Source organism: Hippopotamus amphibius, chromosome 2, assembly GCF_030028045.1.
Source record: "Hippopotamus amphibius kiboko isolate mHipAmp2 chromosome 2, mHipAmp2.hap2, whole genome shotgun sequence".
Taxonomy (NCBI): domain Eukaryota; kingdom Metazoa; phylum Chordata; class Mammalia; order Artiodactyla; family Hippopotamidae; genus Hippopotamus; species Hippopotamus amphibius.
In genome coordinates, this window is record NC_080187.1 from 197,865,120 (window position 1) to 197,889,419 (window position 24,300).

Genomic DNA, 24,300 nt, shown 5'->3' on the forward strand with positions numbered 1-24,300 from the left:
TGATAGCATTTTGAAAGTCCTGGACCATAAAAATACCAGTAATCTTGCAGTTTTTTAATCCCCATACTATTATGAATCCATTTGAACCATGAATTCAAAATGAAAATTAGTGGTCTAAATGTATTCAGATTACAAACATGAAAGTCATCAGCACATACTGAAGCGTTGGTCTTTTCCACTGTGTTCTTCTAGATTCATGGTTCACATAGTAGGTCCTTCCAAGAATATCCTGCCTCTCCTCCCATCCTGGAGGTAGAGGAGAAGGTTCTTGCTGCTGCTGCAAATGGCAAGCAGCATCTGGTTGGTCCAAAACTACCCAGCCAGGCTGAAAAACAGAATGGTAACAATTAAGTTTATGCTTAATTTTTTAAACCTTATAAATTATGCTAGAGCAAATTTTAAAAGAGATTTCACATACCCAGTTCCAGAAACTATGCAAAGACAGAATTAGCACATTGTCAACTTTTAAGACCATACTAGGAATATTTTATGATAACGAGGGTTTTTTTTTGTTTGTTTTGCAAAATGGTAACACTTAAATTTTGCTTGAAACTGTTTTAAATTTTTTCAAAAAAAATTTTTTTAACATCTCTAATAGAAGAAAAAGGACAGGGAAAACTTTTATTTAAACAAACAGTGTTGGAAGCTTCTCAAGAAATTGAGAAGCATAGTTTAACCTTACACTATTATCTAAATTATAAGCAGGGATCATGTCTTATTGGGCATTGTGTCTCCCACAGAGAAAGCACCTTGTTTATGGTGGAAATAAATAGCTCTCTGAAACCTGAAAAAGATCACTGGATGAAGGTCAAATATGTAGAGGCATGACAGGGAAGGGGAAAAGATTTAGAAATAATTGAGTGATTGAAAAGGCATTATGACTCTCTGGTCTGACTTCTCTTTCCCCTCTGGACCAGGGAAAGGCATTTTGGTCAAGTCATAAAACAGCCAAAGAAAGAAAGTTTTGTCTTGTTTTGTTTATATGCTAGGAAGACACTGGAAATTTCCTCTAAGACTAGTGAGGGGCAAACATACAAAAAACCTTAGCTAGGATAGTTAGAGTAAGGAATTATCTGAAAAGGGTAATGAGGGTTAATGACATGCTTTTATACAAGAAACCTCATAACAGAAAAGGCAGCCAGTAACAGTTTCTGCTAAACGCCGATATGGTTAGCAAGCAAAAATAAACTAGTGACGAAAACTTAAAAATTCTCCTAAAGGGACACGAAAAGAAGACCTGAATGAATGAAAAGACATAATGTGATCTTGGCGAGGAAGATTTAATCTCACAATAGTGTCGATTCTCCCCAAGTTAATTTATAAAGTTGCCAAGATTCCAACAAACTACGTTATGGGTTTTTTAAAATAAAAAGACAAGGCAATTTTCAAGTTCAAACAGAAATAAAAACAAGTAAGAATAATCAGCACAATTCCAAAAGAGAATGAGTGAAGATTAACTTTATCAGATAAAACATATCATAAACCACAATAGTTAATAGAATTGGAAATCTCAGAAAGAGAATCAAAATTATAGGAATTTAGTAAATGATAAAGACATTTCAAATTTGTGGAGAGATAGGCAAATTACTTAGAAAAAAAGGAAAAAATTGAGTTGCTACCTCATACCTTATAACCAGAATGTTACAGATTGAACAATATTTAAAATGTTAAAAAACAAAACCAAAATGTATTAGAAGAAACCTGGGAATCTTAAAAAAACATATTCTAAGAGTGGAGAAGCCATTAAGTATGACATCAAACCCAGAAGGCATAAAAGAAATTGAGTGATTTGATTACAATCCCCCAAATTTGCAGATGGTAAAAACTACCAAATCAAAGTTAAAAAAAAAAAAAAAAAAGACAAACTGGGGAACATATTTGGTACCATAATAATAAGTAAAAAATAACTTCCTTAATATAGAAAGTCTTTTTTTTCCTAGGCATTGGGGATCTAGCACCAGAGGACTGTTGTGTACCAGCCAGCTGACAGCTTAGAAGATGGAAGAGAATTCTTCTCTGTTGGAAGGCGGGGTCTGGACAGGAAGGGTCAGGGAGAAGAGCTGGGAAGAAAAGGAATGTTTTCTGGCAGCAGGGAGAAAAGGACAGGGGTTTCTGAAGCAAGGCTGGACTCTCTGGCTAGCTCCAGTGGGAGGGTTATAGACTGAGGTGGAATGGAAGGTGAGGGGTACGAGAGAGGAAGACAGACAGAATTATTCCAGGAAAAGGGATTTGGATGGGAAGTAAAACAGACTCCTTTTCTTTCTTACTCTTTTTTTTTTTTCTTTATATCTTCTCCTATGGGAACTGATATCTCGTTAACTTCTTTTCTTTCTTTTTATTTCTGAAATTCCATTCTCTCTCCCTTCCCTCTAAACTCTTACTTTTTCTCTCCATCTATGTTTACCTTCCTTCTCTCTTTCCTTTCCTTTAAATGATCATGATATAGGATCTATATACTTAAAAATTAGTCTTGTACCTATTAACTCACACTTTATTTCTCTGGTCTCAATTTCAAAAGCATGAGAGTTGAACTTTTATATTTTGCTCTCTTGAAAAAAAAGACTAATTAAAAAAATATGGTCACTGATTATTTTTCTGCAGATTAATAAAATTTATTAATAAAAGGGTCCTCACTACTGCTGTAAAGGATTATAAAAATATTCAGAGCTTAGAAAATGGTACCAAAAATATTTCTTTAAAATCTTCTTAATGATTTCTCTATTAAAGATCTACTTATTGAATTTATGTTACCCAAGTAAACTTGTGAAGGGGAAAAAAACTAATTAAGGGCCCATTTTTAAAAAACCTGTTTCAGTTCAAGGAGGAAGCACAGTTACACATTTGAACACTGTTTAGAAAGAATGAGTTTTCACTTTCTGTATAGAATGCCTCCCTAATAAACATGTATCAGCTAATATTCTTCACAAAATAATTTTCTAAGTATCAATGTATGTTACTTAATTACTAACCTCAAAGCTAATAGGCAACTGCTCACAACTGGAGTCAAAGATGGCCAGAAAGACAGCATTTACAGGTACAATAAGCATTATATTACATGGTAACCATGTAAAATACACACAACTAAACCCAAAGTTACAAGGGGTACAAAAATAAAATATTACATAATTATCTATTACAGCCACACTTTACCACACTTTATCGTACTAGGGCATACACTGCCAAATAGTGAGCCTCTTTTGAAAATTACAATTGTTTTCTTTAAATGGTAGAATTTTATATACACAGTCACAAACTAGATGTCAAAGACAAGACTTCTCTGGTCATTAGCTACACAGAAGATAAATAAGCACAGATTCATGTGTTTGAATTCCTAGGGCCTTTCATAAATAAACTCCTACATGCTTACATCTACTGAAATTATAAGGTGCATTCTGAGGGAATTCAAACATTGAGACATGAGACCACAAAATGAAGCGAAGCAGCTCTACCCACAGAAACTGAACTGTGAATAAGGTACCTGTGATACGTGTGTGTGGGCAAAACTTGGAGCAGGTTACTAAATAATGAAATGCTGTTAAAATTTTTTTAAGTTACTAAATAAAGAATTTTCTTTCTTTACAGCAGACAGCCTTCATTTCAAACAGAATTCCATTATGCAGGTTTCCCTGTGCACCAAAATGCCAGGTAAAGAAAATTCTACTCAATAAATTTCTAAATTAAAAAAAAGATTACTATATGATATATCAGAGAAAAACTAAAAAGAAAAAAAGGTAATCAAATAAGGGAATTTGACTTAAGAGAGGATACCAAGTTCTTTGATCTCCAGAGTAAGGGCTAGCTATAGTCTATGATTTAAAGAAGAAAGTTCTTTCTTTCTGTTGTTACAGATTCCCCTACAAAGTAAAATCTCATTAGTGCATATAAAAAAATTCGCAGAAAGCTGTGATGCAAAAGCATTGCTTATTCTTGAACTTTCTTTCTCAAGACGTTTGGGTATGTTGATGCAGAGTTCAGCCCTGGGAAAGGGTCCCCTAGCCTTGCAGTCCTTCTGGAGACTTTAGCAGATGCTCAATCAAAGAGGCATGACTGTTGAGGAAGCCACACATACAAAATCCTCCAGAGCAGACTGATGCCGGTACGCTGGGTGCTTTCAGTCAATGCGGTAGAATAAGGTGCTCTCTTTTGATGATGATGTTCCTTCAGTGGGAACCTTAAGGGGCAAATGTTTTTGTTCCCTTTTCAGTTCATGAATTTTTGTGCTGGAGGGAACTCTAGAGGTTATCTGGTACAACCCTCTCACTCTACAAAGGAAGAACTTGAGGTCCAGAGAAGATCAGAGACTCACACAGTCGCTCAGCTCACAAGTGGCAGAGCTTGAGACTAGGATTCTAGGCTCCAAATCCCCGTCCAATTCTATTCCAAATACATGCTCTCTGCCTCTTCTTCACTCACCCCAAAGGCAGAGCCCATATCCTTGACTGGACTTCCTTTCATCCTGTCATCCATGAAGATGGTTAAATTCTTTTGGCCCCCAATAAATGTGGCTTTTATTAGATCTCCTGAATTCTCTCCCTCTCTCTCTCTTAGTCTCCTCCGTTCCTATAAGCCCCCCACCCCCACACCAACCATGATAGGAAAAGTAACTGGAATTACATTTCATAAAAGAGTTCCTAATTAGTAGAGCCTCCTCAAAATTTCCATATATTTAACTTGCAAATACTAAATTGTGTTCTTTAATGGAGGGGGAACATGACATGGTTTTAGAAAATTCTGAAAAACTAGAAAGTTAATGACTTAATTACAACAAATGCTTTCATTTATAAACATTGTAATCTCCTAACTTTTAAGAATGCCATTAGTAATGGCCATTCATTCTACAGAAATATCCTTAGAGGAAAGAAATGTTTAACAAATTCTTGGGTAAAATAAACAAAAGTCCAGGGAAGTAATTTTTATTGCACACATTAACTTCATTGAATGGTTATTTTTTCTTCAGAGTACAGTAAAATAAGAAATTAGATTTTTTTTAGTTTAACCAAATATTTATAAAATCTCACCTCTAATTCCTCAGCCTGTTCTGTGTTATCTTCTTCTGAGCCACTGGTTTTAGGTAAGTAAGTCATTTTTAATCTCAGATAACCTTTAACTCTTGATTTGTGACTGTAGAAAAGAAAATAATAATTCACAAAACTTTAATACTAGGAAGAAAAGCACTCATTTAATGAATTTATTAAACATCTACTAGCTACTAGAGGAGATTCAAAGACAAGTTCCAGTGCAGAAGATATTTAGGAAAAGGAATAGATGGTGAAGAAAAAGGAACATTCATAAAGAAATAATTGTTATGAGATAAATAAGGAACTACGGAAGTTTAAGTGAAAGATCATAGAGAATTTGAAAGAGAAGTTGGTGTCTGAGTTGGGACTAGAAGCCTGGGGAGGATTTTGATCTGTGGCAGTGAAGGGAAAGGCATATGAGTGAGAAGAGAGCAAAAACAAGGAAATAGATGGGAAACTTGGGGTGCAGTTAAGGACATGGCAGTAGCTGAGATTGGCTGAATTACAGCATACATAAAGGAAGTAGGATCCAGCTGATGAGATCCATGTGAAATAAGACAACTTTTAGATTTTATTTTGCATAGAATTTTGGGGATAGGGAAAGATTATTATCCCTAAATCACAGAGATGTGCTTTAGGGATAATAATCTAGCCATGTTGTATAAAATGACAGAAAAGTGAAACCTAGTGTCTTTGACAGCTGTTTGCATCTGCGTTAATCTACCTAATCTACTTTCTTTTTTTTTTCTTTTTTTAAATTTTATTTATTTATTTCTTATTTTTTGGGGGGTACACCAAGTTCAATCATCTGTTTTTATACACATATTCCCGTATTCCCTCCCTTCCTTGACTCCCCCCCCTTCTCGAGTCCCCCCCACCCTCCCCGCCCCAGTCCTCTAAGGCATCTTCCATCCTCGAGTTGGACTCCCTTTGTTATACAACAACTTCCCACTGGCTATCTATTTTACAGTTGGTAGTATATATATGTCTGTGCTACTCTCTCGCTTCGTCTCAGCTTCCCCTTCACCCCCCCCCCAAACCTCGAGTTCTCCAGTCCATTCTCTGTATCTGCGTCCTTGTTCTTGTCACTGAGTTCATCAGTACCATTTTTAGATTCCGTATATGTGTTAGCATACAATATTTGTCTTTCTCTTTCTGACTTACTTCACTCTGTATGACAGACTGTAGTTCTATCCACCTCATTACATATAGCTCCATCTCATCCCTTTTTATAGCTGAGTAATATTCCATTGTATATATATGCCACATCTTCTTCATCCATTCATTTGTGGATGGGCATTTAGGTTGCTTCCATGTCCTGGCTATTGTAAATAGTGCTGCAATAAACATGATGGTACAAGTTTCTTTTGGGATTATGGTTTTCTTTGGGTATATGCCCAGGAGTGGGATGACTGGATCATATGGTATCTTCTGTCACCTCTTTGAATAATGAGTTGTCTACGCTAAGGGTTGCTGCCCAGTGTAGTAACATTTAATTTTTTTAAAAGCCTGTCTTTCTTAAGCTTCTAATTTAAGACTTAACTCTGTCTACTGCCCCCACCAATTCTAGCACCCTGTTTACTTAAGAAATTCTTGTTTCTCCTAGCTTTCTATATAGGTTTTTTGGGGTAATTTTTATAGCTTTCAGCTATGTAATAAGACATAAGAGTCCTAATCTTTTATCCTGTCTTCAAGAGATACTCCCTTACCCCACACCACCCCCAATGCCTCTCTTAATCCTTTTAGTTGTTCTTCTCTACACAGTTCTCTTAGATTTGGAAAGTGTACCTTCCCTGAGTGGTCAATAAAACCCCTAATGCTTACTTCCCAGGCCACTACTGTGACTCGTGTCTCCATAGTTAAGGGGGTGCGAACACTGTGACTTGTTATAAAAGATGGATATAGAAAACTTACTCAGATAATATTTTCAGTTTCTCTACAGTGATAGGTTTTATTACGTTTGTCCAACTAGATAATAAGCCCAAGACTCTGGGCTTAGTGATGCTCAAAAAAATCTAAGAAAGCTCTTTCTGCACTTGCAGTAATACCCAGTACAGACAGAAGATGTAAACTGTTAGAGTGTTTTGAAGATAAAGATACCAGAAAGCATTTGACAAATTGAAAATCAGGTTACTAGAGCAACCAAATAAGAGAAGAAATATTTAATTATTCTTGGTATACAGATGTCACAATCAGTCCAAAATGAAAGGAAGAAAAGACACTTAGATTGCAAGACTTCTAGAGAAATTAAATATGTGATATCTCTTATAGATAGTAAATACGAACACAGAGAGCACTGTCCCTTTAATATTACAATTAATACTTAAAAATTTTGATTAAAATATAAAATATAAAATTTTTTATCAAAAATTTTAATAAGTTCCCATACTACATTTTTCAAGTACATTATCTAGTTTTAAAAACAAAACATATAGTGTTGTTTGCACAGATGTCCTTCCTCTGCTTTACTCTGACCTTTTTGACAATAAGTCCACATACATGTCTTAACTAGATTTTACTTGATTGTGTGGTGCAGAAGATCAAAAGGATCTTTTATTTACAGCTTAAACTTAAAAATTCTGACAAAAATCAAGTAATTCAGTTTTAGGAAAATGGAATTATGAACATGCTATTTGGGTTTTAAATTACAGTCTTTGCTCATGTTATTTTCTCTAAATATTTGAATTTTCTGAAATATCTTTTTTAAATTAAAGTAAGCAAAATGTAGTTATGTTTCCCTGAAAATGGTTTTGTGTGTATCCAGTTGGATTTTTTTTTTGGGCTATGCCACGCAGCTTGCAGGATCTTAGTTCCCCGACCAGAGACTCAACTGGGGCCACGGCACTGAAAGTGCTGAGTCCTAACCACTGGACCACCAGGGAATTTCCTGGATATTTTTTTTTTCATGAATTGATGTTGTGATTCTTTAAAGCACAGTATGACAAAATTACATATACTGTAAGATAGCAAATACATATAAACGAATGAAAAATTTCATTCTTCTGGTCTCATAAATACTAGAGAGACAAGTCTTTCCAAAAGGGGTATAATCACTTTTCTGTATTTTCAGAATTCTTGTTCTGTGCATATATTACTTTTTAAACAGAAATAGCAATAAAGCTTTTAGAAACTAATATTTAAAAGTAGCTATTTACAAAGGTTTTAATGGAATTTTCAAAAAGGCTACTGTAAGGTATAATAAGACTAAAAAAAAAACCTTCATTATGTTATTATTTTATATTTACTGACCTTCTTGGGTGAAGAACAAAATCCTTAAACGTATATGGTCTCTCCATTCTTGGATTTTCTGTCTAGAATAAAACAGTGGGTTTTCAAGATATATCTATAACACCAAAAATATGTAATTTTCAAGAATATTCATGAACTATGACCTAAGGCATAATTGAAGTTAGAAGTTAGAAAAAAAGTAGCTTTAGCTTATTAAATGGTTACAATTGTTAATTTGACAGCACTTTCACTTTCCTGTACCGTAGGAATTGCTCCTGGCATCACAACTCAGTATAAAACTAGCTGAGCAGGTGTGTTGTGAAGCTAAAAGGATGGTAAAAGCAGAAAAACAGCAGAGAATGGTTAGTATGCGTGTGCCCCAAAGGAATATAGAATACATATAATGTCAGCAGGTTGGCTTGGTTAGACCACAGAGACAGTTCTAGGAGAACAAAAAAGTAAGCAGCTTGGAAAATAAGACTGGATTAAATTCATTACTAAAAACTTGCAATGTCTAAAGACTGTAGAGAGACTATAAACATCTGAAAAGACTGATAAAGAAGTTTTATTTCTCTTTCTTATCAAGTTCAACAGTCCTTTGTTTTTATTATCCTTTACTTCTCTGCTGCACTTTGCATTGCTAATGTACCCATTCAATCTTGAAACTCTTAAATTCTCAAGACATCACTTTACTTGGTTCTTTCCTGGTTTCTTCTGGTCTGTCTCCTCTTTCTTCTCTGACAGACCCACACTGACAAACGTTCCATGTCTGACCTTCAGTGCTCTCATCCCTCTCATTTGGACAGCTCATCCTTCTCAGAGACTCTGCGGTTACCTCAACAGTGATAACTCTCAATCCTTCCAGACCCTTTCCCCTACACAATTTATTTTTATATCTCTGTCAGTTGCCCACTTTAAGCTTTCATTTTTCTTGTTTACTAGTGATATGCAATATGGCCAAAAATAAATGTATCATATCTCAAAAAAAATATGGCTTTTCTCCTATGCTTTCTACTTGACATACCACCCTTATCTCCCAAGTTCGATTTGTATTAGCTTTACTTTTGCTTAATTTTTTTTTTCAACTAGAGCTCCATGTCGAAAACCTGATGTAATAATGTTATGTTATGAAATGTTTCCTGCATCTGTCTGTTTTCTTCTGTTGCTATATGCTTGGTCCAGATTCAGTTTCATGCCCATATTGTTGTAACTGATCTTAGTTTCTTTCTGTGAGACTAAGCTCTCTACTGTCTATTTATTCAGTAGAATATCCCCAAACTGATCTTCCTCAAACAATGCTTTCAGGATGTCAACCAACTTCAGTGGCTCTCTATTTCTTACTGGGGTTCATGTAAGGGAATCTTGAAAATAAAATTAAAATGGAAAATTGAAATGAGTTTTCAGAAAATAATATGCTCAAGAAATAATAGCAGTATACACTTTACAAATCAAATATTTACATTTACTATGTTGCATATCTGTAAGCATTTATTAAAACAAAAGAATAAACATAAAAAGTAAAATCATGGACATCTATACCAACCGGTAATGGATAAAGAGGAACATCCACTTGACCTAGGAAATCATCTCTTGTCTACAAAAGAAAGAAGAAAAAATAACATTAGTAATATGCTCTATCTTATTGGAAAACTTTGATGAGTATTGTCACCATTCACAAAAATATGTAGAAGTTTTTTTGGTTTATTTAACCCTATGAAATATCAATGAAAAAAATCAATGGAAAATAAAAGGTAATATGCTACAACTTCTGGTAATGGCAGAACAGAGTTTATTAGATTGATCCCTCTGAAGATAATAACTATATACTCTGAAAATATACCAAAACAACTATTTGAAAGCACCACAGAGTGACCAAAAGTAAGCAGAAACTGAAGGGGGGGTCAATCCTTGAAAGAATGAACTGTACTAGGTAGGATTCCTCTTCATACAGCTTTTCACCTGGTGGAATGACTGGAACGCAAAGAGAAATCTGAAATCTTACTCATTTGAGGAGTCCAAAGACTTACTCTGAAGTCAACAGTCTAACTGGAAAGTGAGGGGAACAACCCCTGGAAGGAAGACACCACAAGAGTCCCTCCAAATCACTATATAAATTCTACCCAAATTCCTAGCTGATGCCTGAACTGCATATGTGAAAGGCAACAGCTAGAAGGCTGAAAGGACTCAGCATAGATTTCACAGTTGATGTTCACCTAAGGGGAGTCAGCATTTAGAGTTCAGCTAAGTTAACAACCTGCTAGAACAAAAATCAACACTCTTCAGCGAAAGATAACAACTCATTGTCTCAATCATGTGCCACACACACTGTCCAATATAAAACAAAAATTACTAAACATGCAAAGAAATAGAAAAATGTGACCCAAAGGTAATTAATAAAACTGACCATAAGATAAGCCAGATCTTGGAATTAGAAGACAGGAAAATTAAAGCAGCTATTATAAAGAATGTTCAAAGACGTAAAATGGAAAATAAGGTCATAATAAATGGATGGGGAATCTCAGCAGTGAAATGGAAAGTATAAAAGTGAATTAAATGTATATTTTGAAATATATATAGAACTGAAAAACAGAATATCTGAGTTAAAGATCAGTGGATCGGCTTAACATATGAATGAAAATAACTAGAGAAAAATTTCTGTGAACCTGGAGATATATCAATAGAATTTATATAATATGAAAAATAAAGACTACTTGTGGTAAAATATCAAGCAGTATAGTATATGTGTAAGTGAAGTTCCAGAAAGATAGAAAGGGAAGGAAGAGAAATGGGGGGGGCGGGGAGAGACAGACAGACAGACAAGAAAAATATTTAAAGAATAAAGTTGCCAGCTTCCCCAAATGTTAACATCTTACATAACCATTGCACAATGATCAAAACTAGGCAAAATATTTTTAGAGGAAATACTAACACTTTTATGTATTCAATCTTCTATTCTTAAGCTTTAATTGCAAAAAAAAAACCCTATACACATAACAGACAGTAAATATCTGTCTTCCATAATCTTTATCAATTTAAAGTAAGCTTATGAAAACTTTGACCCTCCAATCCCAGTTCCCAGAGAGAAGTAGGATTAACTGTTAAGTAACTTCTCTGAGATTTTTTTCCTGCATGCATCCACCCACATACTTAAATTTTTTAATTTAGGTATAATTGACATAAAACATTATATTAGTTTCAGATGTACAATGTAATGATTCAGTATTTGTATATATTGCAAAATAATCACCAGAATAAAACTAGTTAACATTGGTCATCATTCATGGTTACAGATTTTTTTTTCTTATGATGAGAACTTTTAAGATTTACTCTCTCAGCAACTTTCAAATATGCTATATGGTATTATTAGCTATAGTCACCATGTTGTACATTCTGTCCTTATGACTTATTTATTTTATAACTGTAAGTTTGTATCTTTTGATTTCCTTCACCCATTTACCCCCTCCCCTCCCTCATCTCCTGCCTCTGACAACCACCAATCTGTTCTGTATGAGCTTGGCTTTTGTTTGTTTTGTTTTGTTTTTAGATTCCACATATAAGCGAGAGCATACATTATTTGTCTTTCTCTGAATTATTTTACTTAGCATAATGCCCTCAATGTCCATCCATGTTGTTGAAAATAGCAAGATTTCATTCTGTTTTTATGGCTGACTAATATTCCATTATATATATGTGTATATATACATATACATCTATTGATGGACACTTAGGTTGTTTCCATAGCTTGGCTATTGTAAGTAATGGTACAATGAACATGAGAGTGCATGTATCTCTTCAAGTTAGTGTCTTTGTTTTCTCTGGATAAATACCCCAGAGTGGAATTGCTGGATCATATGGTAGTTCTATTTTTAACTTTCTGAGGAACCTCCACACTGTTTTCCATAGTGGCTGCACCAATTTACATTCCTATCAATAGTGCATAGGCTTCCTTTTCTCTACATCCTTGCCAGCACTTGTTACTGTCTTTTTGAAAATAGCCATTTTGACAGGTGTAAGATGATATCTCGTGCTTTTGATTTGCATTTCCCTTATTAGCAATAATGAACATCTCTTCAATGTGTCTGTTGGCCATCTGTGTGTTTTCTTTGGAAAAATGTCTATTTATATCCTCTGTCCATTTTTTAACTGTTTTGTTTTTTTGGTATTGAGTTGTATAAAAAGCAGGAATAATATTCACTCATCTACACACCTTACTCAAATTTCACCAATTGTCTTACTAAATTTTGGTCAAGAGTTCAATTTAGGATCACACACTGCATTTAATTGTCACGTCTCCTTAGTTTCTTTGAATCGGAAAAGTACCTCAGTCTCTTTGTGTTTCATAATCTTAACATTTTAAAAGCATACTGGCTAGTAATAGGATATCCCTCAATTTGAGTCTGTGCATTTTTTCTTCATGGCTGAATTTAGGTTATGCATTTTTTTGCAAGAATACCATGAAAGTGATGTTTGTATGCTTCTCAATGCATCATATCAGCAGGCAATAAACCTTCAATCCTATATATCACGGACAGTTAAGGACTATTAAATATTTGAGTAAAGTCTTTAACATGAAAAACAGAGACCTAATCCAAAAACAAACAGCAAGAAGGGAGTCAGATGAATAAGAATCAAGTCTCACTGCAGAAGACATACCTGAGAAAAATTATAATTAATATTCTCAGAGATAAGAGATAGACATCTATCAAACAGAATAGGAGTGTATAAAAAAAAGCAATTGAAGAACAAGAAAACTCTAGGGAATTAAAAATATAACTGAAATAAAAAGTTTAAGATAGAGTTAGAAAATTCAGTTAAAGAGTTATAAGAGAGATGCTTCCACAGGAATGGAAATAATCATAGCTACCTATAGGATTTTGTGAAAATTAAATGAGATAATATACATAAAGTACTTTGCATTATACCTACCATGTAATAAGTTTTCAATAAATGTTAGCTGTTATATTTGAAATGCAAGATGTTATCATGAAACCACTGCTCCCTTTCCCATGGACCAGTTTTTGGACATTTCAAACAGGTACATATAATAACAGGAGCATGCCTAGAGGCTGAAGCCTAGCAAATTAGCTTAGTTTAAGGACATATTCCTATTCCAGAACATGAGTTGATGATAATTTTTGAAATAAACAAGTTAGCTTTAATTATATCCTTGAGGCTATGCTGTGGTATGTTTCTTTATTTCTGTTTTTATGACAATTAGATGTTATACTCCATAAGTCTGGTCTTTAAGAAGCTATAAATAACAAAGTAAAATACAACACAATACAGTTAAATCTCAATCAGGATGACAGAGGGATAAAATATTTTGGTTAACTGAATTATCTAATTAACTTAGGTTTAGACTTAACCAGATAAAGAAATAAAACACTTTTGGGGGGTTTAGTCTTACTGAATAGCCTTGCCCTCAGTAAACTGAGTTCAGTGAACATTTATCTGTTTGATGATTCATGATCTTTCAGTGCTTCAAAAACATGGCCATGGTCCATTATCGTTAGAGTAACACAAGTAGAGAACAGGGTTTCTTAACTTGGGCATCATTAATAATATAAGCCAGATAATTTTTTTTGTGGTGGGGACTGTCCCATGCACTGAAGGATGTTTAGTAGCATCCTGGGCCTCTACTCATTAGATGCCAGAAGTACTCCTCCACCAGCTGTGACAACCAAAAACATCTCCTGGCATTGCCAAATGTCCCCTGGGTGGCAAAACTGTCCCTGGTTGAGAACCACAGTTAAAGAATGTATAAAAAGAATGTGTCAACCAATGAGTAAAAGACACTTCACTTTTAAAAATAACAGCTTTACTGAGATATAATTCACACACTATACAATCCACCCACTTAAAGTGTACAATCAATTTTAGAACATTTTCATCACCCCCCAAAGAAAATCCATATCTATCAGCAGTCACCCCCTATTTCCCCCCTTTCCTTAGCCCTAGACAACCACCAATCCACTTTATGTCTCTATGGCTTTACCTATTCTGGACATTTCACATAAATGAAGTCATATAACATGTGGTCCTTTATGACCAGCTTCTTTCACTTTTAAGAAATGTTTTCACTTATAAGAAATGTTCATTCATGTTGTAGCAAGTATCAGTACTTTATTTCCTTTTTTACTGCTGAATATTATATTATATGGATATACCACATTATTTATCCATTTATCTGTTGATTGACACTTTGGGTTGTTTCCTTTTCTTTTTTTTTGGCAATTATAAGTAAGCCTGCTATAAACATTCAAGTACAAATTTTTCTACTGACATGATGTTCTCATTTCTCTTGGGTATACACTTAGAAGTGGAATTTCTGGGTAACACTGCAACTCTGTTTAATCTTTTGAGGGACTGCCAGACTTTCCAAAGTGGCTGCACAATTTTATATTTCCATCAGCACTGTAAGAGGGTTTTAATTTCTCTATATCTTTGTCAACACTTATTATTATCTATCCTTTTTAAAAAAATAATTTATTTATTTATTTATTTATTTATTTACTTATTTTATTGGCTGTGTGGGTCTTTTTTGCTGTGTGTGGGCTTTCTTTTAGTTGCGGTGAGTGGGGGCTACTCTTCGTTGTAGTGCACGGGCTCCTCATTGCAGTGGTTTCTCTTGTTGCGGAACACGGGCTCTAGGTGCGTGGGCTTCAGTAGTTGCAGCACATGGGCTCAACAGTTGTGGTGCACAGCCTCTAAAGCACAGGCTCAATAGTTGTGGCACACGGGCTTGGTTGCTTTGCAGCATGTGGGATCTTCCTGGAGCAGGGATTGAAGCCGTGTCCCCTGCACTGGTAGATGGATTCTTAACCACTGAGCCACCTAGGAAGCCCGATTACCTATCTTTCTGATTTGGTCCTCCTAGTGGGTGTGAAGTGATACCTCAATATGGTTTTGTTTGCATTTCCCAATGACCAACGATGCATTTCATGTGTTTATTGTTCTTCTTATTTCTTAAAACCTTTTAACTTATAAATTTTTCCTAGAAATTCAGTCTCTATTACAGAGGCAGTGTCTGGTCACTGTGGGGCAGAAAGAAAACATCTTATCCTATATTCCTTTTTCATTGATTGCACCGGTGAACGAGAGCACAGCGGAAAAATTCCACATACTGAAATTTTCCTTGCCTCGAGTAATTGTGGTATATAAAAATGTATTTTATTTTATTTTTAAATTTAATGTGATTTTTTAAAAAGATGTTAATTTTATTTATTTATTTTATTTTTGGCTCCGCTGGGTCTTCGTTGCTGCATGCAAGCTTTCTCTAGTTGTGGCAAGTGGAGGCTACTCTTTGTGCCAGTGCTCAAGCTTCTCAGTGCAGCAATTCTCTTATTGTGGAGAACGGGCGCTAGTTTGCGTGGGCTTCAGTAGTTGTGGCTCGTGTGGGCTCAGTAGTTGTGGCTTACGGGCTCTAGAGCACAGGTTCAGTAGTTGTGGCGCACGGGTTTAGCTGCTCTGCGGCATGTGATAACTTCCCAGACCAGGGATTGAACCTGTGTCCCTGCATTGGCAGGTGGATTCTTAACCACTGCACCACCAAGGAAGTGCTAAAAATGCATTCTAGAAAGTTCTTGCAACGTATCTGTCTTCTTTAAAAGAAGTGATCTAAAACGACCTTCGTAACTTCTACTTAAAATGAAACGATCCCAAAGAACTATATTTCTAACATTAGAAGAATGAACAAAGTTTCCAAACTAAAAATCAATAAGCACGGTCTGAGGTGATGGAGAATACAAAACTGGGAACTATCCTGGAAAGTCTGGGACATATGGTTACTATAAACATAGGACAATTAGAGGTTCTTTTTTCCATTTACAAAGAAAAAGTAATAGTTTAAAATTCATTCCTGTGAAGGCAACTTGGTCTGTGATGTTCATTAATGTTTCCCTAGCCGACCAATTGTTCCAAACTCGGAATATCAAGCATTTCTTTGTAAGAATTATTTCCTATACTTGAACTGCATATGGCTTCATAAAGCAAATTTGCATTGGGTAAAATATAAGCAATTTAAGAATGCCTGAAAATCTGAGAAAGAATTTAGAAAAGCAGGTGATTTTAAACATGGCTGTTTAGGGCACAGTTTAATCATTACATAATACTTTTTCCAATATTCTAAAGATATGAATTTCAGTTTCTTAAACCAATTTTTAAAACATTAAAAGGGAAAAATCAAAATTGCTGTTTTTGCAAAACTTCAATTAGAACTATACATGGCTCTAAGTTTTTAGCAGGACAAGCTGTTACTAACTTTGATAAGGCTGCATAGCGGTTGAATGTTCTGCTTTAAAAGAACCCAATGTTACAAAAAAATCAGAATTTTAAAAACAGGTATGTTAAAGTGTCATAGCTTTGAAGAATACTTGGCTTTAAATACAGCTTCTACTAAATCTGAGTTACAGATAATTTCCCAGGGTAAATGTACTGTATAGAGCAAAATATCAAAGGAAGAATCACTTCCTCATAACCAGAGCCAAACAACAGAGCCAAAGTTTTCTGCTGTAATATCCAACTTTTCATTTCAATCACGCATTTTAATCAGTAAAAATGAACTCTGTGTCTGGACATTAAATACAGCATAGTTTCAGTTTCCAGACTTAGCTATGAGCACTTTTCTAATTGAGATGATTTTTCAAGATAATTTTAAAACAACGACACATACACAGGGTACAAAGTTAAAAGAAAAAAGATTCCTAGCCTCCATCTAACTCTATACTCTGCCCTCCCAATAGGCAATTGCTGTTATTTTTGTGTGTTTGGTGTGACTGAAACCATTCAGAGTTTTCTTTGATACACTCTTATGCATCTTGCTTTTTTCTTTTCAATATCTCTAGGACCTTGTCCAATATTGGTCCCATACGCCATTGTATGGAATGCTGAAATTTATTTAATTAGTTCAGATATTTAGGTTGTTTCTAATCTTTTGGGCATTGCAAGCAATGCCTCAATGTATAAAGCTGTATTTATCATTTTGCGTATATACCCAAGATAATTTTTATTTTGTATAATAATAAATACTACACTAAACTAATCTGAACTAATCTGAAATGGAAGCAGATCTCAATGACTGACTGGATGTTACAGAAAGAAATAGCATCCTGAATAAGCCAAAAACCGCATGTAAGTTTTCAAAGATAACTTAAGATAAAAGATTCAAAATCAATAAGTTTGCATTTAAATGGACATCTTGCTCAATAACTACCGTCTTCACACAGCTGATTTCAAATCTTCTATGTGCAAATGTCATGATTCTTTTGTAGAGATCACTAATAGTCTAAAAAAAATTAACTGGGGCAGGCAGTAAAAACGAAACAATAAATTCATAGCTATAAAATGTTCAAGCCATGATTGATTATATTATTTAAATTAAGTCAACAGATCTAGAGATATTTCAGAGATCATGAAAGAGTAGAGTTAAAAGCTCTGAAGCTGAGACACTAAAAGTGAAATTATCTAAAAACCTCTTTGTATGAATAGGTAGAATTTAAACTTTCATTCTACTGTTTACGTTAAGAGGATAAATGTTTTCTTGATTTGAACACATGAAAAGTCAATATTTTGACACAGAGGATATTAACACATGTGAATCTCTGAGAAAAATAAGCAGAACTTTTATGAATGGGCCCATTTATAGTATTTTTTAAAAAACAAGAAACCATATATTTCCTGCTTTCAAAATTTTATAAAAACTATTATTTTTAATGAACATCTTTCCTCTCAAAATCCATACTACATGGATTTATACCACATTCTAAACATTATAATTAAAAAAGGATTATGAAAATGACTAAATTCAGCTTAACTATTTTCTAACACATGCAAATCTTACTAAGTAAAACTGCTTTTTCCTTAGCTTTTCAGAGTTTCTACCTTCCTACTTACATACTGACTCACTCTATACTATGACCTGCTTATTTTACACATTTTTCTGGAAGTTCAAGATTTATTGATTCAATCTTTTTAGTATGTTGCAGAGAAAATGGTGTTAGCTAAACAAACAGTATAATCTGATCTATGCTATAAAATCACAGTGCTCTGGAGACTGGATGTCTTTGCTTAAAGCAAACACTCACCACCCCAAACTCGTGACTTGCTCCGCTAGCCAGCCTGTCTGGTAGATTTAACTGTAAGACACAAACTGTACTTGTTCTTTGACAATAGCTTCATACTGCTTGAAAATTTCAGTACATGCATTCTACAGCTTTTAGCAACTCTCACATTTTTAAAGGGATTTTAACCTAACAGATGGGGTAGGAAGGGAGTCAGGAGAAACCGCTGTCTAAATCAGTTTCACTTTGAATTCTCCTCCTCTGAATTTCAGTTTCTTTGGAGGTCTCTACTTCATAATCACCACAGACTTGTGAAAGCTGAAGATTTATCTTGGCATGTTTCTCTATCTTTACATCCTTTAAAGTGTAGTTTTTAATTTATTGTGAGGATTTTCAAATAGAAACCACTTAAAAATATGGTACCGAAGAGAAGGAATCTAAAGCTGGAGTAATAGGAATCAGGTTGTCTTATGTCAAACATGAATAATATTTTATAATTATTTCCAAAATTAAAATTTAATATATCCAACCTACTTTTATAAGCAATTTATATTGTATGCCCCTAAACTAGAGCACTATAGAAGGAAAGAAGAAAGTTTTGCATTTATTACAATTTTCCTCTGCCCTCAAAAAAGGTGAGGGGCTCATCAATTTTTTTCATTATTCTGGATTTGCATTTCTAAACAAAGGAAAACAGTAAGAGAACTAAACATATAAAGTTATAACTTAACCAGGAAATACCCACAGCTAGACAACTGATACAAGGGATAAGGATGTTCGTTTCAGAGAGAAAAATATTCATTCTTTATTAAAAATAGACACAGAGATTCACTCTTCTGAGCGCCAATAAATTATGATACTACTTTTTTCTTTCTAGGAATGTCTGCCAAGCTACTAGAGAAAGAAAAAAATCAAACTTTTGAAAAGGTGGAAGCCAATATTCTCTGGAGAACCGTATCAGTAGTCTAAATGAGAAACTAGCAGAAGGCTGCCAATGTTGAGAAAGATATAGTGACTCTAATTCTAAGAAACCAAAGAGCTGTGTAAAATCTCAGATATTTGATTTAAAAACAAGTTAAGTGTGAGAAGGTGAACTAACATCATCACTTTAAAATGGATCAATGAAAGCTGTGGCAGTTGAACAAGCGGCTGAGATGCTTCTGCTCCCAGCTGAATCTAGAGTTTCGAAAGCTTCAGGTTGAGTTAGTACATTCAAGTGGTTTTCAAACTTCAGCGTGTGTCAGAATCACCTGGAGGGCTTTTTAAAGACAGATCACTGCCCTCCCCACTCCTCCTCAGGTGATAGGCAGCTGATCCAGTAGTCACACCTAGAGAATCACACATCTCTATTCAACTTCTGGAGAAAACCAGGAAGAGTAAACAATGATTGATAACAGCTGAAGATGAATAAGGGCAGGGCATCTAAATTTATCCATTTTTATCCTGCCTATTTCCAAATGGATTTGGTAATTTTAAGATAATACACAATGTAAATAGCACTTAAAGATAACACAGAGCATCCCTCTAATAAAAGAAGCAAAAGGAGTCAGGGATCTATGTATTTGCATTTCTTTTCTGCTTAAAATGTACAAATAAAAACATCTTTTCTAATTATGGGAATACTCTTTCAAAATCTTTGAAAGCTTGCTATTACAAAAATATAATTTCCCAAATGTGCTCTGAGGAATAATGGATCTGCTGAATACTAAAAGAGTTCAAAGGTGGTCACATAATTGGGAGCCATTTGGTTAAACAAAGTTCAAAAGTTTGCTTCCTGGGACTTCCCTGGTGATCCAGTGGTTAAGAATCCATCTTGCAATGCAAGGGACGCTGGTTTGATCCCTGATTGGGGAAGTAAGATCCTACATGCTGTGGGGCAACTAAACCAGAGTGCCACAACTACAGAGCCCACGTGCTGCAACTAATGAGCCCGTGCACTCTGCAGCCTGTGTGGTGCAACTGGAGAGAAGCCTGTGCAGCGAAATGAAGAGCCTGCATGCCTCAACAAAAGATCCCGTGTGCCACAACTAAGACCCAACACAGCCAAAAATTGAAAAAATTTAAGAAAAAAATTTTTTAAAAAGTTTACTTCTTGTAGGACTTTAGGAACTTTACTAGTATGCACTGTGACACCCCAAGAGATATAGCTTGTGGCATTATACAAATTTATTAGTCAATGGTATAGGTTTTAGATGAGGAATCTTACAAACTGGTGAGGAACACACTGAAAAATATCAGTCCAGGGACTTCCCTGGTGGTCCAGTGGTTAAGACTCTGCGCTTCCACTGCAGAGGGCACGGGTTTGAACCCTGGTCGAAGTTCCAACACCACGAGGTGAGGCCAAAAAAAAAAATTATATATTTATATTTATATATTTAATATATATGTATATTGATCCAGAGGAAAAAAATATAAATTCCTTAGCACAGGATTCTAGGTCCTCTATTTTTTTTTAAAATGAAGATCATTTATCATAAAACCATTGACACTTTCCTTAAAAGACCAAGCTTGCCATCACTTGAACGTGACAGAATTAAGAACTGTTACCCCCACACTCATCCTCATCCACATCTTTCATGTCACAAACAAAACTGGATGGCGCCTTAGCCTCCTGACCTCCAGGTCAGTGCTCCCGCAAGCAACACCATCCCCATGCCAAGGTCAGCCACAGGCACTCATCTGCATAGGAATTCCAGACCTGCCCCAGCCTTAGCCCTCTACTTTTGTTTTTCCAATCTACTTCGCAGCCTTATCTAATGATATTAAACAAGACTCCCAAAAGTTTCATGCCTGTGCTGAACAAACCCAGTATTTTGCCCGCTCAAACTCCCTTCGATTTCCTAGAAATTTTTTCCTCTGCTTGTATAAATTCTATCTCCTTATGAGGCCTAGTTCAATGCTATTTTCAAAAAATTTTTCATTTTATATTGGAGTATAGTTGATTAACAATGTTGTGTTAGTTTTAGGTGTACAGTAGAGTGATTCAGTTATACATATAACACATATCTATTCTTTTTCAAATTCTTTTCCCATACAGATTATTACAGAATATTGAGTAGAGTTTCCTGTACTGTACAGTAGGTCCTTATTGGTTATCTATTTTAAATATAGCAGTGTGTACATGTCAATCCCAAAAATCTTCTTGATGAGACTTAATTTCCTCCTCTGTAACTCTACTTTGCATCTTTTAACCTCTGTATTATAGCTCTCTTCTACTCCAACTAGACCATAAATTCTGTGAGGTCAACAAATGTTAGTGACTGGCTTCTATAGCCAGGCTCTGTACTAAGTGTGGAGAATGTTCTTGATGTCATGGAGCATACAGTCCTGCATGGTTGAGAAACACGCACATACAATTAAAGCTTGTGTAAAAATTGTAAAGGAAAAGTACAGAATTCTATGGATGTATATAGGACTGTAAGGAAAACTTTTATTCTGTTATATCCCAGTGTGCCTTGCCTTGATAGCTATTTAATACTTAGAGATAAATTCTAAATTATTAAATAGTTTTAAAAATGGAAATGGGCCAGACTTCCTAGAAAATTATATCATCTTTATGTCAATTAATTCCTCCTTTGTGAAAAACTATTTAGACCCAAGGAAGTACTCTGTGATGTGGTGAGAACTTCCCAGGAAGAAAGTGGTAATAGTTTAAGCATTATGAAACCAAGTCAGCAATGTGACAGGAAATGTTACATATCAAAATAAGATAGTATCAGATTTCCCCTGCCTGTTCAGGAAATAGACTCAAGTCCCACTTGCCCATTTCAAGAGTGTTGAACAGTGTTGGAGCAATAATTGAAAGGGTTAAATGACCTGTTCCACTTCCAGCAATCTGACCGCCTTCTTCAACCTGGACGTGAACTTAACTACCAGTGTGATAACTTGGTGATGTCTGGGCTCTCATCTGGTTCATTGATTCCCTGCCCACTTTTCTCACTGCTTTGACTATGGCTCATGTTCCTGGATCACTTACTGACTTTTCTGCCCCAGGGACTGAACTGTTTTCTTTCAGTTGTGACAGGCTGTCTTCCTTCTGAAAAGGTGGTGCAACTCTTCCCTACACTTGTCTCCAGCCTTTCCCACCTGTTCCTGACCTTTTCTCCCTCTAGTGACCAGAAGCTACTCTCCCATCCTTGGCATATGGAATCTACTATTTGGAATCTGCACAGCTGGTAAAGTTTGACAAATAGTGTATTAGGCTTGAATCTCTTACTCAAGTCCCACAAGAGTACAACCCTCATCTCCAATGGACAGTACCTTCAAATTAAAGAAATACATCGATGAGAGGTAAAATCCACAACTTAAGTAGACTTAGATTCAGATAAAACTACCACACTTAGTAGTAGTTTAAATATAATCTAAGAATGTTTAAACAATGTTTAAAAGGAAGGTTAAAAATAATTCCTAAGTTTTGCTATATGGTGCAGGGCCTACAATGCCTTGCATATGGTTAAGAAGTCATTATTGAGCTTATTGTTAGGTTAACTGCTCCAGATTCCAATTTAATCATCTTTAAAGGTAACTGAATCTGAAATTTATAAGCCACTGAACTTCATACTAAATATTTTTCTTCAGTATATTAAACACCAGCTAGCACTTAGTGAGTCTGGAGAACATTGTTGACAATTCAAAATTTATCGAAGTTTTCAGTCTACTTGAATGAGGTGATCCTCCTGCAAACTCCCCTGATTCATGGGCAAACAGCCTTGAAGCCACAATCATTTCAACTCTCCTTAAGTTCAAACCACAAATATATGTTATTTCAATGCTTTGCTAAGACTGGCCTATCAAAAGTTGGGATGATGTCTTCTATTCTTTTGTATTTCACAACAAAAGACATTGAAAAAGCAAAATCTGCTTGTTGGAGTTTCAACAGCATTTTCCCTAATCATCAACAAATAGTATTAAGCACAAAATGCACAGTGACTGGCAAATACTTTCAAAGATTTATTGTCAGTAAAAGGACCACATTTGGACAAGACCTGAAGGGACTGGCCAAAGAATACCTCTCAACAACAACAAAATAATTATCAAACGATTCCAAAAAAGGTTTTTCCTCTTCTTTTTTTGGGGGGTGGGGGTGTGGGGGCATGGGGTGAACCTTGGTATAAGACTACTTATATAGTGGTAGGATGGAATGTTTTCTCTAACAATTTTCACTTTTTGAAATGAATAATCCTTTCTAAGTTATTTTTTAATTCAAAAGTAGAAACTGATTATTCTCATAATTTGATTACCTAATTATTGGATCAAGTGTAACTTTAGCTGATCTATAAATAGTTTTTAAAGTTTCTCCCAGAGTTGAAAGCTCATATAATGTTTATTGAAGAATATAATGTATCAATGAAAAGGGTGGGGGGGGGAAGGATGTGGGTTACTGTTGTTTAAGAAAATAAGAACTCAATGGGTTTCTTTAAAATCAAATCTTTCTTGCTTAAACAGCAAGGCAGGTACCAGTGGAGAAAAATAAGGCCATTGGGATGTGGTTCCACTCCTTCACCCACAGCAGCTACCAAGCACTGTAGCTTTAGGCACCTTCCTCAATACACTGGAGCACTGTCAAAGTTATAGGGATATCAATGGCTTGTTGCTTGAAATGTAATGTTCTAGAGGAACCCTGTCTAACAGAACTTTCTGCAATAAGAGAAATATTCTATATCTATGCCGTCTAATGCAGTAGCCACTAATCACATGTGGGTATTGAATACTTAAAACGTGTCTAGTGCAAATGAGGTTCAGAGCTTTAAATTTGATTTCATTTAAATTAATTTAAATCTCGCTAGCCATATGTAGTTACGGTACTGAACAGTGAAGTTCTAGAAAAATTTTCAATAAAACAGTGCTTTCTGGTTTTATGACTGATTTTTAGTTCTTGTGCTGGGATTCATAAATATCCCCAGAGTTGACTAATTCCCTTACCACTGTATTTGGAATCAGGACTTTTTTTTTTTTTTTAAATTAGGTTGGCTCATCATACCTAAGGAAAGGTTGAG

At 35.1% G+C, this 24,300-nt stretch overlaps 1 protein-coding gene across 6 annotated transcripts in view; it reads right to left on the reverse strand.

Moving 5' to 3' along the window:
* NEDD4 (NEDD4 E3 ubiquitin protein ligase) overlaps positions 1 to 24,300 on the reverse strand; it is a 124,452-nt gene that overhangs the window by 31,693 nt on the left and 68,459 nt on the right. For all 6 annotated transcript variants that reach the window (XM_057722394.1, XM_057722399.1, XM_057722395.1 and 3 more), the window contains 4 exons: positions 9,790 to 9,840; positions 8,268 to 8,329; positions 5,019 to 5,121; positions 159 to 325 (listed from right to left, as the gene is read on the reverse strand). In XM_057722394.1, coding sequence (XP_057578377.1) covers positions 159 to 325; positions 5,019 to 5,121; positions 8,268 to 8,329; positions 9,790 to 9,840 — 383 coding nt within the window. The remainder of the gene's footprint in view (positions 1 to 158; positions 326 to 5,018; positions 5,122 to 8,267; positions 8,330 to 9,789; positions 9,841 to 24,300) is intronic.